Source organism: Aphelocoma coerulescens, chromosome 14 (assembly GCF_041296385.1).
Source record: "Aphelocoma coerulescens isolate FSJ_1873_10779 chromosome 14, UR_Acoe_1.0, whole genome shotgun sequence".
NCBI lineage: Eukaryota > Metazoa > Chordata > Aves > Passeriformes > Corvidae > Aphelocoma > Aphelocoma coerulescens.
Window position 1 is genome coordinate 14791603 of NC_091028.1, and position 19300 is coordinate 14810902.

The 19300-nt window shown below is 44.0% G+C and overlaps 2 protein-coding genes across 2 annotated transcripts in view; one reads left to right on the plus strand and one right to left on the minus strand.

Annotated features, from left to right (window-relative positions):
* BAIAP2L1 (BAR/IMD domain containing adaptor protein 2 like 1) overlaps positions 1 to 5353 on the plus strand; it is a 34840-nt gene extending 29487 nt beyond the window's left edge. Inside the window, exons 11-14 of the mRNA XM_069030222.1 lie at positions 57 to 134; positions 470 to 635; positions 4121 to 4161; positions 4754 to 5353. Of these exons, the coding sequence (XP_068886323.1) occupies positions 57 to 134; positions 470 to 635; positions 4121 to 4161; positions 4754 to 4829 (361 nt within the window). The 3' untranslated portion in view covers positions 4830 to 5353. The remainder of the gene's footprint in view (positions 1 to 56; positions 135 to 469; positions 636 to 4120; positions 4162 to 4753) is intronic.
* A 1304-nt stretch (positions 5354 to 6657) lies between these two features.
* Positions 6658 to 18970, minus strand: BRI3 (brain protein I3). Its single transcript, XM_069030223.1, has 3 exons — positions 18687 to 18970; positions 17046 to 17160; positions 6658 to 7045 (listed from the first exon to the last, which is right to left on the minus strand). Exons 1-3 carry the CDS (start codon positions 18853 to 18855, stop codon positions 6913 to 6915), a joined length of 417 nt encoding a protein of 138 aa, XP_068886324.1. The 5' UTR covers positions 18856 to 18970; the 3' UTR covers positions 6658 to 6912.
* Positions 18971 to 19300: the final 330 nt, after the last annotated feature.

The window sequence follows — 19300 nt, forward strand, 5'->3', positions numbered from 1 at the left end:
CTGCTGTATTTTGACTTTCCAATTTTATATAATATAAAAGACTTTTCCCATTACAGAAAAGGATGGTTTCCATCATCATACACCAGACCACTGGATGAATCAACGGAAGAAAAGGCTTTTGCCCCAGTGCCAAGGTAACGTTTTGGGTGGCACTTGCAGAAATGCCCAGATCTTCACTAACATTTATTTAAAATGTTATTTTTGTGCTCATGTTCTTTAAGGTTCCAGTAACGTGTACAGAAAATACTCTTAACAGCCTATAGTACAGTGCCTTAATTATGTTAATGTGTTTTTATGGTTACACACAGACCCAAGAAGTAGCTTTAACTCAGAGTCCCACTGACTCCAGGACACTGTACCCCATTACCAACTTCCAGCTCATGCACTTCTGTGCCTTCCTGGTGCTGAAGAGCAGTGAGAGATGGATTCTGGCACCTGAGGACGATATTTGTTGGGTTCTGTCTTGCAGCCCTGCACCAATCCGAAGTGTTAGTTCTGTGAACCTTGTGGAGAAAGGGGAAGTTGTCCTCCCACCTCCAGACTACCTGGGGGCTTCGCAGACAGACAGACAGATGGAGCCTGCCAGAGGGGCTGCTGTGAAATCTCCCACTGACAGAGCGGAGCAGGCAGGCCCGGTGAGTGCCCGGGGCAGGGAATCCCAATGTTCCACCCTGCTCAGATGGGCTCAGTCTTAAACGGGGCCCTGGGATCTCCTACCTGACCTACCTGTGCTTGACTTCAGCCCTTTGTCCCAGCTGTCTTCAGGAATTTTGGGGCTTTGGCATTTCAGTCCATGCATCCTAACAGGAAGGGAGAAGAGTTGTTCAGGGATATAATTGACAGTAGCAGGGGACTCACTCTGTACAGCAAAACTTCTCAGCAATGGAATCTGTCAAACATGGCAAGAAATTCTCACAGAAAGCAGTACAAATCCATCATCTCCACGGATTTTAGAGCTGTGGGGCACAGAGGATTTACAGCAGCATAAGCATGTGTACTTCTGTATGCTTCTGTATTCAAGAACCTCCTGAAAGCGAGTGTTGGGTTTGCAGCTGTGGCTGAGGGAGAGCTGTGCTAACTCCTGGCTGAATTCAGCAGAGCTCCAGCTGAGTGGAAATACATTTTTTATGAACAGATAATGCTATACAATGCTATTATTTCTGCTATCAAGGCAGCATTCAAACTGATTCAAAACAAAGACTAATCAAATTAGGCAATTTCTAGTTTTTTTCTCACTGGTTGTTTAAGTTTTTTGCTGATGTATATCTAAGGGTGATGTTTTTGAGACTTTCTCCAAAAAACCTCTTGAAGCAGAGATGACATTTTGAAGGCAAAAAAACCTAATTATATAAAATAAGGTTATCATTGCTAAACTCTGTGACGCTGTACCAAAGTAAGATGCAAAGTTCTATTAGTCGGTGCCATGGGAAGCTTCAGGAATCAAAGAATCATACAATTGGCTGCCAGTAGCTATAAAAAAATGTGTTTTATTATTTATTGGTATGACTAAAATATTTTGTCTGTCAATATAACATCTAAACAAATTTTGGGTTGACCTCCTGACAGATGTTTCTGCTTTCTAAGTAATCTGGTGAATCGTACAGTAGAAATTGAAGTGGCCTTTGTAAATCTGTGCTTTGTGCAAGTAAAACTAAGAAATTTAAAAAGCAGAAACTGAAAGCTTGTTACACCACATCTTGATTAGTGGTGAAAGAGTCCAAAGGATGACAATTTATAAAGGTATTCTGTGAAATGGAAAGGCACAAGGAAACAATGCCTGTCTTTAAAGAAACCTCCTCTCCTGTTCCATTTAAGTCTGCTTTTAGGATGTTGGGTACATGAACAGCATTTCTTACCTGGAGGTGTTGGGCAGTAGAGGGGTTTTTTTGCTATATTGGCAAGCAAAGAAAATGAACTGTGTTTAAAATAAGTAAGACTAGAAGCATTTGCTTAATAATAACCAAAATGTAACTGCCAATACATCACTCTAGAACTCTAGAAAAAAGCAGAAAACATGGGAAAGACAAGCATGGCATAAATTACATAAATTGACAGTAACATATGCATTTTAAACTATTATGTGCATTTCAGAAGTATGGAGAAATACAGAATTTTAACAAAGGGGGGGAAAAGGAATTATATTAATTTTGTTTCTTGAGGAATAGAGTGTTTTCAAAGCAATCTCTTTTGTAATCAAATCACAGACTTGTTGCTAGTTCTTGAAAGAACAGGTTACCTCAACTTTACAAACATAAAAAATGAGAAAGGAAGAAAAAAAGAAAGAAAGAAAAGAAAGAAAGAAAGTTAGTTAGTTTTTGCTGGAGACTTGTGAAGCTCCTCTCAGTTGGAGATCTTACCCCATTTCACTGTGAGTCATGTTTTGGGATATCTTTATTTCCCCACATAAATATTCCCATGGAAAAGATTTGCACTTTTCTGGGGAGCCCAAACAGTTTAATATTAGCATATATATTTGAATCCACATTCAAGTAAGTGGGTTTATTTCTCAGTAATGAGCCTTGTGGTGTAGGAAGTGTGTAGTTTGTGCAGTGATGTGTTTCTGGGACAGTGTTTTCTGTGAGGAATGAAGCTTTTCTGCTGCATGAAGTGATTATCAAGAAATGTGACCCAAATCTCAGTGTTCAGTCACTTTCAAAAGAAGTATCTGGGAACTTCTAAAATGATTCTGACAACCAACATCTATATTTTGACATATTTGTGGTTTTCATTTTTGAATGAAGAAGCCATGAGCCTTAGTAATGGTTTAATGTCAGGATTTATACAGTGGCTCCCTTACCCTGTGCCTTGCTCTTGAGACCTGCAGGATCAACACAGCCTTCAAGTGGGATTATGTTCAAAGCCCTTGGATGGTGCCAGTCCAGCACGGAGAGTTCCATGCCCTGGCACCAGGTGACTGACTAAAGAGCTTAAAGGAATTATGGAATAGGTGAAATGGTCTCAGGATCCCTGCACTGTTCTGCTGTGGTCACTCCATTCTCAGAACAGTCACCTTAAGGGTTCTTTTGGTTTGTGGCATTAGGTCAGAGGGTTTAGGAATAAATTTAAGGCTCATGGACTAACGTTCCTGTTGAACCAGAAACCCAAGAGGAATGGCAGACCAGTCAGCTGGCAGAGCTCTAATGAGAGCAGCACAATCTCTTTGGAAGCCAGAATGGAAACTGATAGCTCCCTGATAGCTCCTAGGAGTGGAAAACAAATACATCTTTTTTGATAATCTAAATTTCCACAGGGGAAGCAAGATTAAAATAAATTGGAAATTCTGGAGTTTAGAATAATAGCCACTTTTGTTGAGGCACCTCCTAACTCACAGCAGCTGCTGTGACCCCATCTTAGGACAACTGTAGAGGAGAGATGCTGCACTTGCAACCAAGTGTTTTGTTCCAAAGTCACTATTTATTTTCACTCTTGCAGAACTTCCTTGTCTTTCCTGCTTCTGTGCAAGTCCCCCACACCTCCATAGGCTTTGGAAATAAGCCCAGCATTATACTGGGCTGGCTTGTATGCTCATAGAGGATTTACAGACGTGTAAAACAGTCTGTTCACCAGGACTCCTATGCAGAAGCAGAAAATTATTCAAGGCATATTATTTTTGTTTCAGAATACACAGAAAAAGCAGCTCAGGATTTCAAGAAGGAAAGATGAGGAATGGTTCTTGCCAGTTAAATTGTTCATGCTGTGCTACACTAAGTAATCTGCACAATGGTATCAACTATTAAAAAAAAGACTTAGTCATTGAAATATCTTTGAGGAAGACTAGTGTTCAGTAAGATTTAATTCAGGCATTTGTTCAATTTTGTTAATTTTAAGGGCTAACTAGGCCTAATTCTAAGGTCTAAGTCTATTCACAACTTATGTACTTGAGCAATTTCACTGGAATCACAAGCCAAGATTGAGTTAAGAACCTGCTGAATGAACCTGCTGAAACCCAGAGTGCCTGGAATGGAAAGGCTCACAGGCTTTGGTTCAGCACTGAAATTTGAAGTGTTAAAACCAAACTGGCCATACAGACTGAGGACAGGGTCTCCTTCCCTTGGCAGGACAGCGAGATCACCTGTAGTGTATTTCTATAAATTCATGTAAATATCTTTTTTTTTAACAGAAACCTGGCATGAATGGCATTATAAAACCACCTTTTCTAAGGTAAAATACTTTTACACTGATTTAGTTGTGTTGATTTTTATATTGGCTTCCTTTTATTCTATAGATTATAAGGGGAAATAAGGATGTTTATCATTAATTTCTCTGTGACCTTTCTCAGGCACTGCTAGAACAATATGGCTAAAATTAGTTGCACTTTCCTCAAGAGTGGCATCAAGTGCAGTACAATACACAGGCCCTTCTCAGAAAAACATGTTTCTCCAGTAGTTTGACAGGGAGCAGGACTTTTCTTTAACTGACTTTGAGGATTAAAAGCAAAAATCTTTGAAGACTGGGGGCTGTTTAAAGAAGTCCACATGTAACTGGACATTAATTATGTCCAGTTAAACATTAATTTAACATTAATTAACATTAAATTAAACATTAATTTCCCAAATTTCTGGATCACTGAAAAGCGATTCTTCGTATTAAACCTCATTTTAAAAATTCAAATTAAACTAAGAGTTGCACAGAATCCCTGAGTCTCAGAACCATAACTTACTGTTTGATGACAGCTTGGATGAAGGACCTGAATGAATAAATTTGGGGTTGGATTGCAGCCAGCCTTCAAGTAACTTTATGCATTTCTTTTCAGTGGAGAAAACCCCTTTGCAACAGTGAAACTCAGACCCACAGTAACAAATGACAGATCAGCACCGATTATCCGATGAACACAGGCCAGACACGTGTGCTTCTTCCTTACCAACACCCAGTTCCAGCAATGGCAATTACTATCTCAACTTGTCCTAAAAAATTTATTTAAATGTAATTACTGTACAATAGACACATATTGGAATGGAGCTCTGATGTTTTTTTAAACCTGTAGTTTCTAATGAGGTAATTGCTTTGGGCTAGTGTTTGAGCACTTGGGCTTGATTTTACAGTATGCCTTTTTTTGTAGTAGGAATTGTGAAAATACTAGAGATAGTTTGGAAACTCTAGTGAATCAGTGTAATAGCTCACAGAATCTTTGGCATTCATTACTTGGAAGCTGCAATGGTAAGTTCTAGAATATAAGCCTGCATATGCCACCTACTAAAGAAGACAACAGCGATTTTTTTTTTTCCCAAACAACAATGTAACAACTGCCTTATTCCAGAATAGAGAATTGCCTGTATAAATGATTAGATGTTATTTTGTGTAAGAAAGATACCTTAGGTTATAAATAAATATTTATCCCCTTAAGAATAGAGAACTTGTAATGCCTTGCTTAATGTTCACACACAAATTTCAAGTGTCAACAGAAACTCATTTTCAGTCTAGTGTTATATTGTCAACACATTCTTCAATGATAATTTTGTCTTTAAAAAGTGTTGTCAAACTTCAGTCTGATAAAAGGTCGTAATAAAGCAGTGCCATGATTGTTTCTCAAATGCCAATATAAAAACCTGCCTTTGAAGTTCCTCCATTACTGTAGCTTCCCCAAAAGGAAAACAGCTTAAAGTTGGAAAATTTTTGGTTAAGGAGCTGAGCAAAGGCCTAAGTGCTGGCACAGTGCAGTAGCTGAGTTAAGTGAAATTGAGCTTTTACCTTCAGCCACAGCAGAGCTGAGCAGTTTGTTACCTCAGGCTCCGATGTGGCAATTCCAGTGGAGCCAGCTTGTCCAAAGCCTTTTCCTACAGTAATAATGACCTCAGAAATGAGCCCAGGACGCTAGGACCTGACTCTGAATCAGTAGTGGGTGCTTCATCACTGCCCAGCTCAGGGGGCATTTCCCACCTGCTGCAAGGTCTGTGTTGTGACTGCTGCCCGTGATAAATCCTTGCTCTAATAAATCATTCTGTTTGACACATGTTTCCTGCAGCATCCCCTGGCTCGTTCACTTAGTGGTGCCTACTTCTCCTACTCTAAACAGTGAATTGGAGTCATGTGAAATGCCTTTCAGTTACTTAATGTCAAAAAATAGTATATGAGCATGTGCTGGCTCCTCTCACCCTGCCCTTTCAAGTTCAAGGCTGAGGACAGTTTGCCACAGCCCTGCATAAACATCCACCATCCCCACCTGAAACACCAGCTTTTCAGAGGGGTAACTTACACCCTTACACCTGAGCCCATCTTCTAAGCACAGTAGGGGCAAGTCAGCCTAGCCTGTCTGAGCTTTCAGTAATTTAGTGTCAGAATTAAACAATCTAAGATGCAAAAGCCTTTACTCAGTGCCCCAACCTCTTCCTGCTGTAGGCAGAGGGTTCTGTGAACCAGCACCAGCCCCTGCATGAAGCAAAACCTTCACTAATTAAAGCAGGGCTCTGATTGTGTGTTATTACTTGTGCCTTCAGTGGGGGAGAGGAGCTGCCAGATTAGTGGCAGCACACACAGCGCTTGCACCACTTCCCCCAAATACCTGATGCCCTGAACATGTACAGCCTTAAAGCATGCTTTATCATCATCATAAGGATTCTAGCAAATACTTACCCTTCGTTGTAGCTAGGAATACTACTCTGTTTCCAGACTATATGGGATCAGACATGTCAGTAACATACTTAATAATCCAGCCATAAGTTGAGGATTGCAAAAGGAAAAGCAGTTTTATTTAGTTTTCAACAGGTGCCACTAAACATGGAAAACAAGTCAGGTTTTCATGTTTTGCAATGCACATGCTCATAAAAGATTAAGTTTAAATTACATGCAAGAGACTAAAATCCTTCACACTTTACAAAACAGGTCTGAAGCAAATAAAATGATTGTACATGACATTTACATTAGAAAGAGTACGCTAACAGTTGTAGCTTCTGTAAGCACGGCCACGTTCAGCCCTCAGCCAAAAGCTGCCCCACAGTTAGGGCATCTTCTCTGCCTCAGTGCAAGGCAGAACAGAATCCCAATTGGAAAGAATACAATGGCACACAAAACACCAAGACAGGTGAAGGTGTCCTCCAACACGCCAACCCTGCAAAAAAAGGGAAAACAGCAACAGTCAAGGACACTCAGCAAGTTTGCCCTCAAGTCACCTCTCAGTGCTTTGGCAGTCACGAGAAACCACACCATTTTACAGAGCAAGATAAAGTACAAGGTTTGGGGTTTGTTCCTGGTTTGTACTTCTCAAAACTGATGTCCCTTTACCACTGTAGAAGAACTAATGATTGATGTCACCTGGCTCCAGCTGACTCCCAACTCCACGACCACCCAGAAGTTTTGTTTCAGCACAGTCCTATGACAGCAGAAATTTACCTCCATTTCAGTCCCTGACTCCTTTCTGAAGTGCTGTATCTGAGCATCCCCCAAAATGAAGGCAGACAGTCAACCAGAGAATTCATACTTCAGAAATCTGTGCAGTTACATTAAATAGTCAAGATTTGGAGTTTAGCAAAACACTCGGACAAGATGTATCCTCCTGGTACAGTGAAAGTCAATGCAAACAGAGCTGAGCAACCCTGAAGTGCAGGCTGTGAGCAGGGTGCCAAGGCCAACAAGCTGCTCACAGCCTGCAGGCAGGCAGGGACAAGCTCCTGGACATGTAAGTGGAGCCAAGGAAGGAAGGCACAGGCTCAAGAGACCATTTCCTTACAGCAACTGCCCGAAACACTGGAACTTGATTAAACTTGGGAACCGTTCCCCTTCCCCTCAACCACCATCACAAGCCAAAGGCTTTTCAAAGTGTTCTTGATATTCTGCTGCTTATGGAAGTTCATGTTCCCCTTAAGCATTCCCTCATTTTAATGCACTTTATTTCTGTTTGCAGAGATAGAAGGTAACTCTGTATCTGGTATAAAATAAAGGAACTGTCAGGTTACCACTGATCCCAGCAGTAGCTTTATCATTTCACGTCCTCACTCAAAAAAGGCAACTAAAAAATGTAGACAAAGCCTGTATCACTACACAGATTCGAGTCTCAGCACACAAGTGTCCCACAGCTCAGACTTGTGCAGCCTGTGCTGGACACTGTGGCTGCCCCACAAAGTCAGCATAAGATTACCCTGTTCCCTGCGAGTCAGGCAGTCCCTGAGCTCCAGCTCTCGGGGCAGACACTTTGGCCACAACAATGCAAGATTACTCTTGAGCAAGTGAGAGATGAGCTCTGCAGAAGTGTTCTGCTTCAAGACACACTCCTCAGGACTTCAGATCTGACCCTTTTACCCAGAGCTGGACCGCATTTGGTAGAGTGAGTTTCAGTAGTGTAGGTACTACTGTCCTCGCTCCATGGCTCCAAAGCAGTTCAGGAGAGCCTCCTCAACTGTGGAAAGTGTTTCACCTATCTCTTCAGAACCTTCCAACTCCTATTCCCACACCCCTATCACCAAATCACAAATCCAGGCATCAGCACTGACCTAAAATAAAACTCAGGTTACCAGAGCTCTCTTCTGTATGTCTGGTTTGACAATATATCTGTCTGGCTGACACTGCAAGCATTTCTTGTGACAACGATGATGAACAGAATTCTGTGTCACCAACCAGCCTTTGCTCCTCTGCTGGCCTGATGAGCAGTGGGCTCATAAGGAGAAAAAGGTGTCCTGTAGTCCCTGCGTGGCACACACCATGTCTCTACCTCTGGAGCAGTGTCCCCAGCAGCCACAGAGGAGCCCAGGCCGCTCACCCTTGGCTCAGGGGGTGTGTGAGTCACTCTGAAAACACAGGCACTGCTTTTGCACAGCTTGGTTAATATTTCTTCTTTCTTAGGCTGTGCCTGGTGTGCTGCTACAAAGAACTTTAACCCAGGATTCCCCTGCTTCCCTGCCCCTCTCACCACAGAGCATTCCCCAAAGTGAAATACCAATGGTTAAACCAGTCAGAGGGGACAGGACTGCTGAGGAAAGAAATATGAAGGAGTTACTGAAAAAATCACTAACAGAACAGCAGTCACCACCACTACAAGAAAAAGGCAAACATCATAGAGGCATGTCACGAACAAACTTTTCCCACATAATATGGATGATTAATGGCTTCATCCAAACCACTGTATGCAGCTCTGGTCCTCATTAAAAAAAAAAAAAAAAGAAAAAAGAAAAAAGTATGGATTACTAAGAGTCAGAAGGAAAGAAAACTATGAAAAAAATATCGTTCCCATCAACTTACCCTTGCTACCCAACTCTCAACTCCTAATCCCAAAGCAGTTGTTACACAATTAGCTTGTGTCAGGAACATCAAGATCTGCTTGCTAGGTCAAGCTCAGAGCACACTAACCCAAGCAGAGATGCCTTCATTAGGCTGACCCATAAAGCAGAGCTGAAGAGCCTCACATTAACCCTTCCTGAGACTTCCCACTGGCTGCCATGCCTGAGCACATCACTGTGTAGGATGGGGGGTTATGGAGCATGGCTTAAGGCTCACAGGAAAGCTTCACCAGAATTCCTTTGCTGTGCAACCTCTCTTAAAAGGGCCTATCTGAACAGTAAAACTAAAATTACATTGCAAGTGACCCTCAAAATTAGACTCCAATTAAAGAATGAAGTCAGCAGACAAGGCTCTCATTTGCCAGGGAGAAGATGTGCTACTGGAAGTGCCATCTCCTGGGAACACTCTGCTACTAGGGCTGGAATGCAGAGAAATTCAGGACCATTGGGACCAGACCAGTAACAGATACCAGGGCAAAAAGGACAATGCAGTGTGTCAGCCAGAACTGTCAGGTGGGGATGAAGCAGCTGAATTTGGCAATTTGCACTTGGGAAATGCATGAAATGCTGAGCAGCCTCAGACCAAACAGAAAGCAGCAGCACAAGCTCAGTCATGAGGCCTCTCCTTTTCCCCAGTAATACAGTGTATGTACAGAGAGGCTCAGACACAGTCTAGCAGTTTCTCAGTAATTCAAGATTTAGTTTTCACACTACAGATCCACCCAAAACAGGCAAAGCCCCTTTCCCAGGCATTCCATGACATCACAAATAACACTAGTTTGGAAAATGCACACCAAGTACAGTACCCAGCACATAACAGCTGCTGTATTTCCTGTTCTGCTCTGCTGTTACACAAATGCCTTCTTTTCCTTTCACACACACTGAGCCTCCTGCAGGCATCCAACTCCTGCTTCGTTACTGTTCTGAAATCTTCTCCTGCTCTCTTAATAATTCCACATTCCCTTCCTGCCCTGAAACCTACATTTGTGACGAGTAAGCCAGTGTGCCTAGTTAAGAGTACAAGCACTATTGATGTGACCTTAAAGAACAAACACACTGATCAAACATTAAAGGGATCAATTGGGGTACTTCTGGTCAGCCCCGAGGAGCTGCAGACCCAACAGCCCAACCCATTCCAATCAACCCTCTTAAGCAACTTGCAGGGCCCAAGTCTCTTGGTCAGCACGTGTCCTTGACACTCTAAATAGAATTTCTTTTCAACGCCCTTCCCCCTAAACAGAGTTATTCAGAAGTGTTTTGTGGTAGTGCAAAATGCCAAGTTAAACTAAAAATAAAAATTAAAAAATTGCCATCCATATTCAACTCCAGATCCAGGGAAAAGGCCCAGGGAGCACTGCTGGGTCAGCACTGGAGAAGAACAGGGACAGCCCAAGCCAGCAGCAGAGCAAGGCAGCTCCAAGGGCCACTCACCAGAGCTGTGCCTGCATGACCTCCACACTTTACCTGTTGTTTCAGAGCTCCTATGGTGTCTAAGTGTGATTACAGCATTAGCCACACAAACACTTCTTGGCTTCTGTTGATTTATGTCACCACCTAATTTTAGATGAACACTTACCCAACCACTGCTTAGCCAGTTACTAAATTTAAAAAGAGAAAAAAAAATACTTTTCATAAGGGAGACTATGAATATTTTTTGCTTGTATATCTTACCTGAGCTGTGGAGTAATGAGAGACTCCATATTCAAACTGTAGCTTCACTAATGTAACCAAACATAAATTTTCTTCTACAGCATAAACCACATAAAAGCTGATTATAACTGCACCACTCCCACTCTAAAAATAAAGTGGAAAGGTTTATTTATACTGCAAGCAGCATCTTGCATTTAAGCTATAACTGCAGCTGCCAACTCCATATAGTAAGGTCAATTATTCCCACTGACAAGTATTTAAAACCAAATTATTTTTCAGACAACCCCCTTTTTCAAAGTAACTCTTAAAACATTAAGATCTTAAGTCAAATGCCCACGATCAGAGGGCCAATAATGAGATTGGTGAACACAGCATTGGTACAATTTAACACATGCATTTTTAGACTTACACTACATCACACTGTTTAAATGTGGCCTTATCAGCATTTTTTAGACCTTATAAATACACTCAAAGGGTCACCCCAGGTAATCAGAGATAGGCTGGTTGTACCATAAGCTCTTCAAGACACGAAAAGAAACTGCACTTGAGAAAATTGCTGTCCAGTACACAGATCACTGACCAACCACATGGAATTTTCATATCATATCCCACCTTCTGCCACGGAGGTCGGTTGAGTTTCAAAGTTCAGATTTGAATGGAAACATCAGACCAGGGACAAACATGGACTTTGGCAGCTATGCCCTAAATCTTTAATTTTGAACATACAAACAAAACCAGCCAGAGATTCTTTATAATCTCCTGGCTAATGCAACAGCAGCAGCTGTGTTAAGAATGTTTAAACCTCACCTGCAAGCTGCAGAAGAAAAAGGATTGAGAATTATATATGGAACTACTGAGTAAGCACTGAATGTTTACAGTTTTAATTTCTATGAAGACGGGGATCAGCTCCTCCAGCCTCAGCCTGATGGCATTTTGAATAGTTGTTGATCCATATTCACAAGAAGAAGCCCAAATCTCTATGTAGCCACTGGCTTGCCTTCCTCAGCATAAGATGTACATATATGTAAATGCAATTATCCTTAAAAGTCACTTTCAACTAAGAGGCATGACAGTATTTACAGATTTATCTGGGTTTCCTTATGCTTTAGGCCTCATTTCCTAAACAGAGGGCTGGCTGTAGAAGCAGAGGAATTCTGGCAATGGGAGCAGCCTGTATCTAGCTGTTGTCTTTCTTGAAATGCCTCCAAACCACCAGCCTTCCCTGCTGCAGGAGCACTACTGCTTTAATTCCAGTTCTAATTAGGAGATGAGCCTCAAGGCTTCACACCAACAGCCCAGCCTGGCAAACGAGGCTAAGCACACCAGTTCAAGCTCTCTGTGGGGTGGACATCCAGCAGGGTGAACCAGACTGAGCCCTGCTGGGGTTTTCCCTCCCTTGTCTGCACACACAGACAAATCAGCACTGCTGTGGTGACCAACAAACAAGGGCACTTCCCACTTCTCTCCCAGAACAACCCATTGCTACAATGAAATCCTAATTATCACAATACAGACAAGTATTCTTCAAGACAAATGGTGGCTCTAATAAAAAAAATTGCCGTAATTCAGGGCCAGTGACAGACAAGGCATTAGAGACCAGATCATCATTTTTATACAGTCTCATTAGGGAATTCATTCCTGCTGTGCCTTATTTTTCTAAGAAATGAGACTTTATGAGATGAAGTCAATGATTATTGACCACAAATCAGGTCAGACCAGTGGAACAAAACTCCTCAGAAGCAGCCAGAGCTGTGCTGTTCTCATTTGGGACCCTCATAAAGGCTTATCCCTCCTCTCTGTGGGGCTCAGCAAGCAACTTCCTGCTCAGCAGCTGCTGTTAGGCTGGGAAAAGTCCCAGCTCTCCCAGTCAGGAATTCCAAACGGCACTCATGGCATCTGCCCCAGTCTGCTGGATCAAGGCTTTCTTCTTCCCTGTCCTCCTCACAGCACTCCCAAAAAGGTATTGCAAAGTTTGCTTCACTCACAAGGTTCAAAAGGCTCTCCAGCCTGCTGCTGGAAGCCAAAAATGCTCAGGTTTGCTCACACTATCAGACATGCTCTCTAAACAGGTGTTTTCCTGGTGCCTTTTATGTAATTCCTTGTATATTTAATCACTGAATGTAATTAAATTATATTAAGAATATTTACATGAAGTTTAAATGTAGCTGTGAATAACTACAGAAAACCTGTATCCTGAGCAGCCTTTTATCAAAGCCCACACAGCATTTGTGACTGAAAGAATGGAATTAAGAGCAGAAGACTGAAATTTGGAAGGACCTGATCACCTAAGTGCAATTTTTCTAGAGTCTATTTCCTCAGTAGACATGCACATAATTGAAGAAAACAAAATTTTAACCAAAACCTGAGAACTTACAACTAAAGTCAAAAACACCCCCAATAAACAACCCCATCGTAACAACAAACCAAAACCACACCTTTGGCAGGAAGAATGCTGTGAGAGATCTCAGAATAAATACAGCTTTAATCAAACTTGTCTCATCTTCCAGTTCTGGAAGAAGCTTCAGTGTTGGCATAATTTGAGACCTACAATGCCTATCCAGCAGTTGTGCTGTAGTTACCAGAAGTGAAAGCTGCAGCAGTGTGAGGTCCTTTCCCTCACTCTTTCTCCCAACTGAATACTGTTGAATAGGGAAATAAAAACCCAACAGGGCCCATCACAGGCTCTCTCTCAGATTTTGAAGGAACTGGCTTTTACAATCATCAGATCAAGAGAATGTTTTTACAGTCTTTAAAAGAAACTTTCTTCTTTTAAATAACAGGAAAGCAAACATTCCTGAGCGGTTAGTTATCCCCAACAGCAAAAGACAGAGAAAAAGAAAATGAAAGTGACCACAAGTAAAGCAGCCAGGATGCATTCTCCAAGCTAAAAAGATAATTCCACAGCAGGATATCTGAAGTCAGTGCCTGTAATGACTCAATGTGTACTTGGGAACATAAAATAGTTTAAAAGCAGGACTTGGCCAAACCTTAAATGTCAACTGGAAGCCATAAAGCTGACGAGATTGTGCAACTCAGTTTAATTCTCTGTACATCAGGGCTGGGAGAAGAACAGACACCAAGACAACAGGACTACAACCACCCAGGACGTTCTCAGAGTGCAGGGAAGGATGGAACACACATTAAAACTGAAGTCTGTAACTAGAAAGCACCACTGAGCAGTGATGAATGAGCACGATGTAAGGAACAGCTCTAAGCAAGAAGCACAGCTTGAGAGACAGGAGAGTCATCCCTCAGAGGGCAGCAGGGCTTCAGAGGGAGAAGGACAGGAATGCAATTACCAGTCACCAGGGGCATACTACCAACTTCAGAGAGGCTACTTCTGGAGATACTTTGTACTTTTTATAACTAAATACCATTAAAAAAGCCTAAAGATCAACTGTACTCGAGCCAGCTTATTAACCCCAAGATCACGCATGACTGCAATAAAACAGACACCAAATAACAGACCAATACTGTGTACTTCTCCTTAACACCATGTATTTTAAGTTGGAAATGGTTTTGATTTAAATCAGCAACATGAATACATGCCATAGTGCAAAAGACCACTTTGTATTTCTGATGGCAGAAATCCTCTTGATGACCTTTAGGTTACTCCATCAGTTACATCATTCCACAGCCACACAAAAGGCTTTTCCTGGTGATCCAAAGCAGATGGACTTCTCTAACAATCATGCACACCATCAAATCAGGACAGCTACAGGACAACTGACCTGGCAGTTTAAAAACAAAGTCTTTTTATGTACCATTAATAGCTTTTAATATTTTTCAATGCCCCTTCAATAACTTTTCTGTTCAGAGTGTAGCTGTACATTGCATTCCTCATAAAATGTTTCCAGGACATGGAAATAAACTAGAACTGTGTTTAAGGTCTTGAGAAGTCAAAGATGATTGAGTTCTTCCTCTAACAGAAGCAGCCAGTGTAACCTTCCAGAATATGAAGCCTGATCTTTCAGGCTCCCAAGAATATTTCCAATATTATGTTTTTCACCCAGCCTCCCTGTCCTTTCTCCTGAAATAACAGACTATCAATTCCATGACTACTCAAAAAGCAACAATCTGAAATTTTTCCCTCCTACCTTGACACTTGACTCCTGTTCTAAAGACAATTACAATCAAACAGTGATAGGGCAAATGAGACTGACACACCATTACCAGATACAGTTACTCAGCCTTGGGATCCCCTGATCCAGAACATTTCACAGGTGCTGAGAAGAGTCCTACACTTCAAGCAGTGCAATAATCAAGATGTCACAGTTCTCCTCACAGTTTTTATTTTTCAAAGCCTAAAACAGAAACTGAGGATCCAAGAGTAAACTAGGATTTTGTGGAGAGTACTTTGCTTTAGGAAAGAGTCCACAACGGGTGCTTCCAGCTGATGACTTAAGAAAACAATTCAAGTGAGGTCACTTAAAAACAACTAACAACAGACTGCCCATTTTCAAAAATTTGGCTAAAGTTAAATATTATATGTGCAAATGATTGTTTCAAAAGTCTTTCCTAGACCATCCCAGAAGCCTCAAGCCTGTCTGAGTTCAAGAAGTTCTGGACAATGCTCTCAGGCACATGGTGGGATTCTTGGAGTGCCCTGTACAGGGCCAGGAGTTGGACTAGATGATCCTGATGGGTCCCTTCTAACTCAGCATATTCTATGAACTTCCAGAAAAAGAAAAAATAACAGCAACAAGAGCCTACCAATTTTAAGCTATTGCCAAGAGCACTTCCCCAGTGAAATGCTTTGAGCTGTACTGGGGTCAGGGCCAGAAGGCCTGTCTGTATAAGCACACTGCCTGCCTCTCTCCAAGCCATGCACAACATCTGCCCTGTCTTCTGGCTGAGCTACAGCATCAGCATCTTGATGTAATCACGCAGGTGGCAGGATCTAACACATCCTCTGAACAGCTCAGCACTTGCTTTCCCCCACAGTTTAAAAACACACATTTTTGGATCAATAGCTCTAGCTGGTACAGGTTTTTCAGCCTTAACTAGTGGCATTTCAACAGGCACCTGATGTTACATAACACCAGAGGATGCTTCTTATTTGAATCCACCTTTGAAGGCAGGTACTGACTCTCAAACACCAACTCTAAGAAAACCAAAAGACACCTGGGGTGCAGCCTCTGCTGTATGACACCCTCTGTCCCATTCATCACACTGCAAACTGCATTGCTTCAGCTGCTCAGGCAAGTCTGCTTCCTACACGTTCTGAAAGGGAAGCAAGGGCTCAGACCTGCAGAGTATCAAGTGCCTCCTTGCAAGGTACCCCAAGGGTAACTCCTGTACACTTTAACAGAGGGGAATGAGCCTGCATTTGAGTCAGGGCTGGCCAGGCACAGCGGTGCCTGAACTGCACCAGCAGCAATCCCTCTGCCCTCAGCCACGCCCCATATCCTGGGAAGAGAAGAACTGAGAAGCGAAAGGGACAACAGCTGACTTAGAGCACCAGTGAGGAAACCGAGTGCCTTCTTCCTTTTTTATGGCTGTGATCTCCAAGGGGGAAGTTCTTCTCTTGCTGCAACTCCAAGTAACAGCTGACCACTTTTTCTGCAGCAGACTGACATGCTTAGTCTGGTCTATCAATCTCTCTGTTCTTCTGCAGCTAAAGGACTTTTAGAGATTTTTTTATAGCCTTAAGCCACTGGTGTTTTCAGCTGATACTGACAATCACCCTGCCTGGTTTTGCACGGTTTGGATTGGGAATGGGAACACACACCACAACAGCAGAAGTTCTTCCACATAGCTGCCAGAAAACCAGAAGTGACTGTGGTCAAAAATTACAGAGTTTCCCAACAAAATCATGCTACTCACCATCACCAGGCATAAACACATCAGAAAGGACTTCCTGTCATGCTCTCCCCCAAGAACTGCCCCGTTACATCTGTTACTGAAGTGCCTTTTCATTAAAAGTATTACTTACAGATCTGCCTCCATCTTAAAGAACAGATTCATCTTTGAAGTGTCTTGTATTATTTATAGCAGGTGTCACAAACCCATCAGGACAAGCTCACACTACACAAACCAAAGCATTCCACTCCTAGATCTCAGTGCCTTTTCAGTTAATTGTAATACACACACAAGGAGAAACTATAGAAAACCAAGGAACCATATGGACACCTCTATCTCAAAAAACAAAACCCAAGACTGAGTTAAATTCCTTGAGAGCCATTTTACCTGCAGGCAGGACAGCCACCAACTACTACTACAGAAGTGGTGGTGGCAGGCTGCTGAATAATGGTGTACGTGCTCGAATAGCCTGGCTGTGAAGTCGGTGGAGGAACAGCATACCCTAAAATAAGAAAAAAAACTTCAATCACCACACATAAGGTACAAAGAACAATGGTAATTTACAAGTATGACAACAAAACATGGAAAACAATAAACAGGAATGTAGTCTTGATTAAGCACTTTAAAATCTGTCAAAAGCAGAGCTGGAACACCTGGCACATCTAATAGCAAAGCCACTTCATAAACACAAGTATCAATTTAACCACCCCAAAAGGACACTGAGCTAATAATTAACTTGGAGATTTTGTTTCAATGCTATTGAGCACCAGGGAAAAACTGTTTAAACAATGACCACAGCTTTCATCTCCGGATGTTATGTATCAAGAACATCCCACTCTAGCAGACAAACGACTTGAAACAGAATAAATCTTCTTCTAGTTTCAACCTTAAATTCCATATACTGAGTTTCTAACTGGAGAGCAAGGTAGGAGCGATAGGATGCAAGTAGAAAGAAACAGCATAGCACAGAAAAAACCACCAACTTTCAGAAAGTCTATGTTGTTAGCAGTGAGTAATTTTAACAGCTGTAGATAGAGGACATAAGCCTTTAACTGCTTTATTAACATTAAAAACTTTAAATTATATTTTTAAAAGCTTTTGAAAGGGATGGTTGGATGTATGCAGTGTAATCAAGGCACAGTTTGCCCAGGTATAATCCACTTTGACCTTATTTCCCAAGTTCTCAGATTTTCTTCAATCAAGTTATGCATCCGTCAAGTCTGACAACCTCACTTTTCAAACCGAAAATAACCACTAATATCCGTATTGCAGGAAAGCAAGCTACAGGTTATCAGCAGGAAAATCAATACATAGCCTCAAGGTTCAACTCAAAGACGGGGGTCTGTGTCTGCTGTGTAACTTTTGTAACTTTTGAAACATTTCTCTCTCCTGAGAGATTACTTCTTTCTTCGGCAAATATTAATTCAGTTAACGAAAGTACTGCATCTACTCACCTAAGTCTCTCCCAGACTACTGAAGTGTATCAGAAAAAAACAAACATTAACCAGAGTACAGCGAAGTGCAAGCGAAGAACAAGTTTGGGGTCTGTTTTAGTGCCAAGCACAGCTGTGGCTCTGCCATTGTTCCGAGCCAGAAAACCCGCGCGCGTGAGGAATGCCCGCAAACCCAGCCGGGATTCTGGGGAGAGCACAACGCAAACGCCTCAGGGGCCCCGAGGGAAGGAGGGGAAAGGGAGATGGCGCTTCGGAACACCTGGATGCCGGCGCACCCGCCCCCGTGCGCTGCCTTGGAGCGGGGGAGCCGCGACACCGCCAGCACCTCCGTGTGCCGGGGCAGCCGCACGCAGGAGCGGCCCGGGAGTTCCCCGCTCCCGCCGGGCGGCCCCGGCCCGGCTCCCGAGCCCGCGGCCCCGGGGCACCCCCGCCCGGTCCCGGGGGCAGGGGAGGCTCTCCACAGCCGCCCCCCGCCCCAGCGAAGGGGCGCCGGGGCGCTCGCTCCGCACACCGGGGACCCCGCACCCGCAGCCCCCCCCCCCACCCCCCCGAGTCGGCGCCGCCCGTGACCCACCTGGGGCGGCCGCGGCGCCCGGGTAGGAGTACGGCGGGGGCGGCTGGAAGCCGGGCTGCGGGGCGGGGATGGTGCCGTAGTTGCCGTGCCCGTAGTCGTAGCCCGGCGCGCCCGGCGCGGCGGGGCTGTAGGCGGGGGGCCGCTCCTGCAGCAGCGGTTTGCTGTCCATGCTGCGCCGGCGCTGCCTCGTCCCGCGGGGCCCACCAGGAAGCGGCGCCCGCCCCGCCCCGCCCCGCCCGGGGGCGCCGGAGCTCGGGGGCGGCGGCGGCGCGAGGAGCCCGCGGCGGGGGGAGGGGAGGGGGCGGGGGAGCGGCCCCCCCCCGAGCGGCGCGCGCGGAGCGGCGGCCCCGGTGCTGCGCTCGCGGCCGGTCACGAGGCCGCCGCGCCCCACGTGACGGCGCTCCCCGAGCGGGAGCGGGGGGGGGAACCCGCGGCCTTAAAGGGGCCGCGCCCCGCCGGGACCCCGCAGCGCCGCCGGCACCGGCACCGGCACCGACACCGACACCGACACCGACACCGACAGCCCCGCACCCTCCTGCCCCGGTCAGCGGGGCTGGGAACACGCTGCCCTCGCTGGGGGTCCCGGGTTTCGCCCGCTCGGGCAGCGGGAGCAG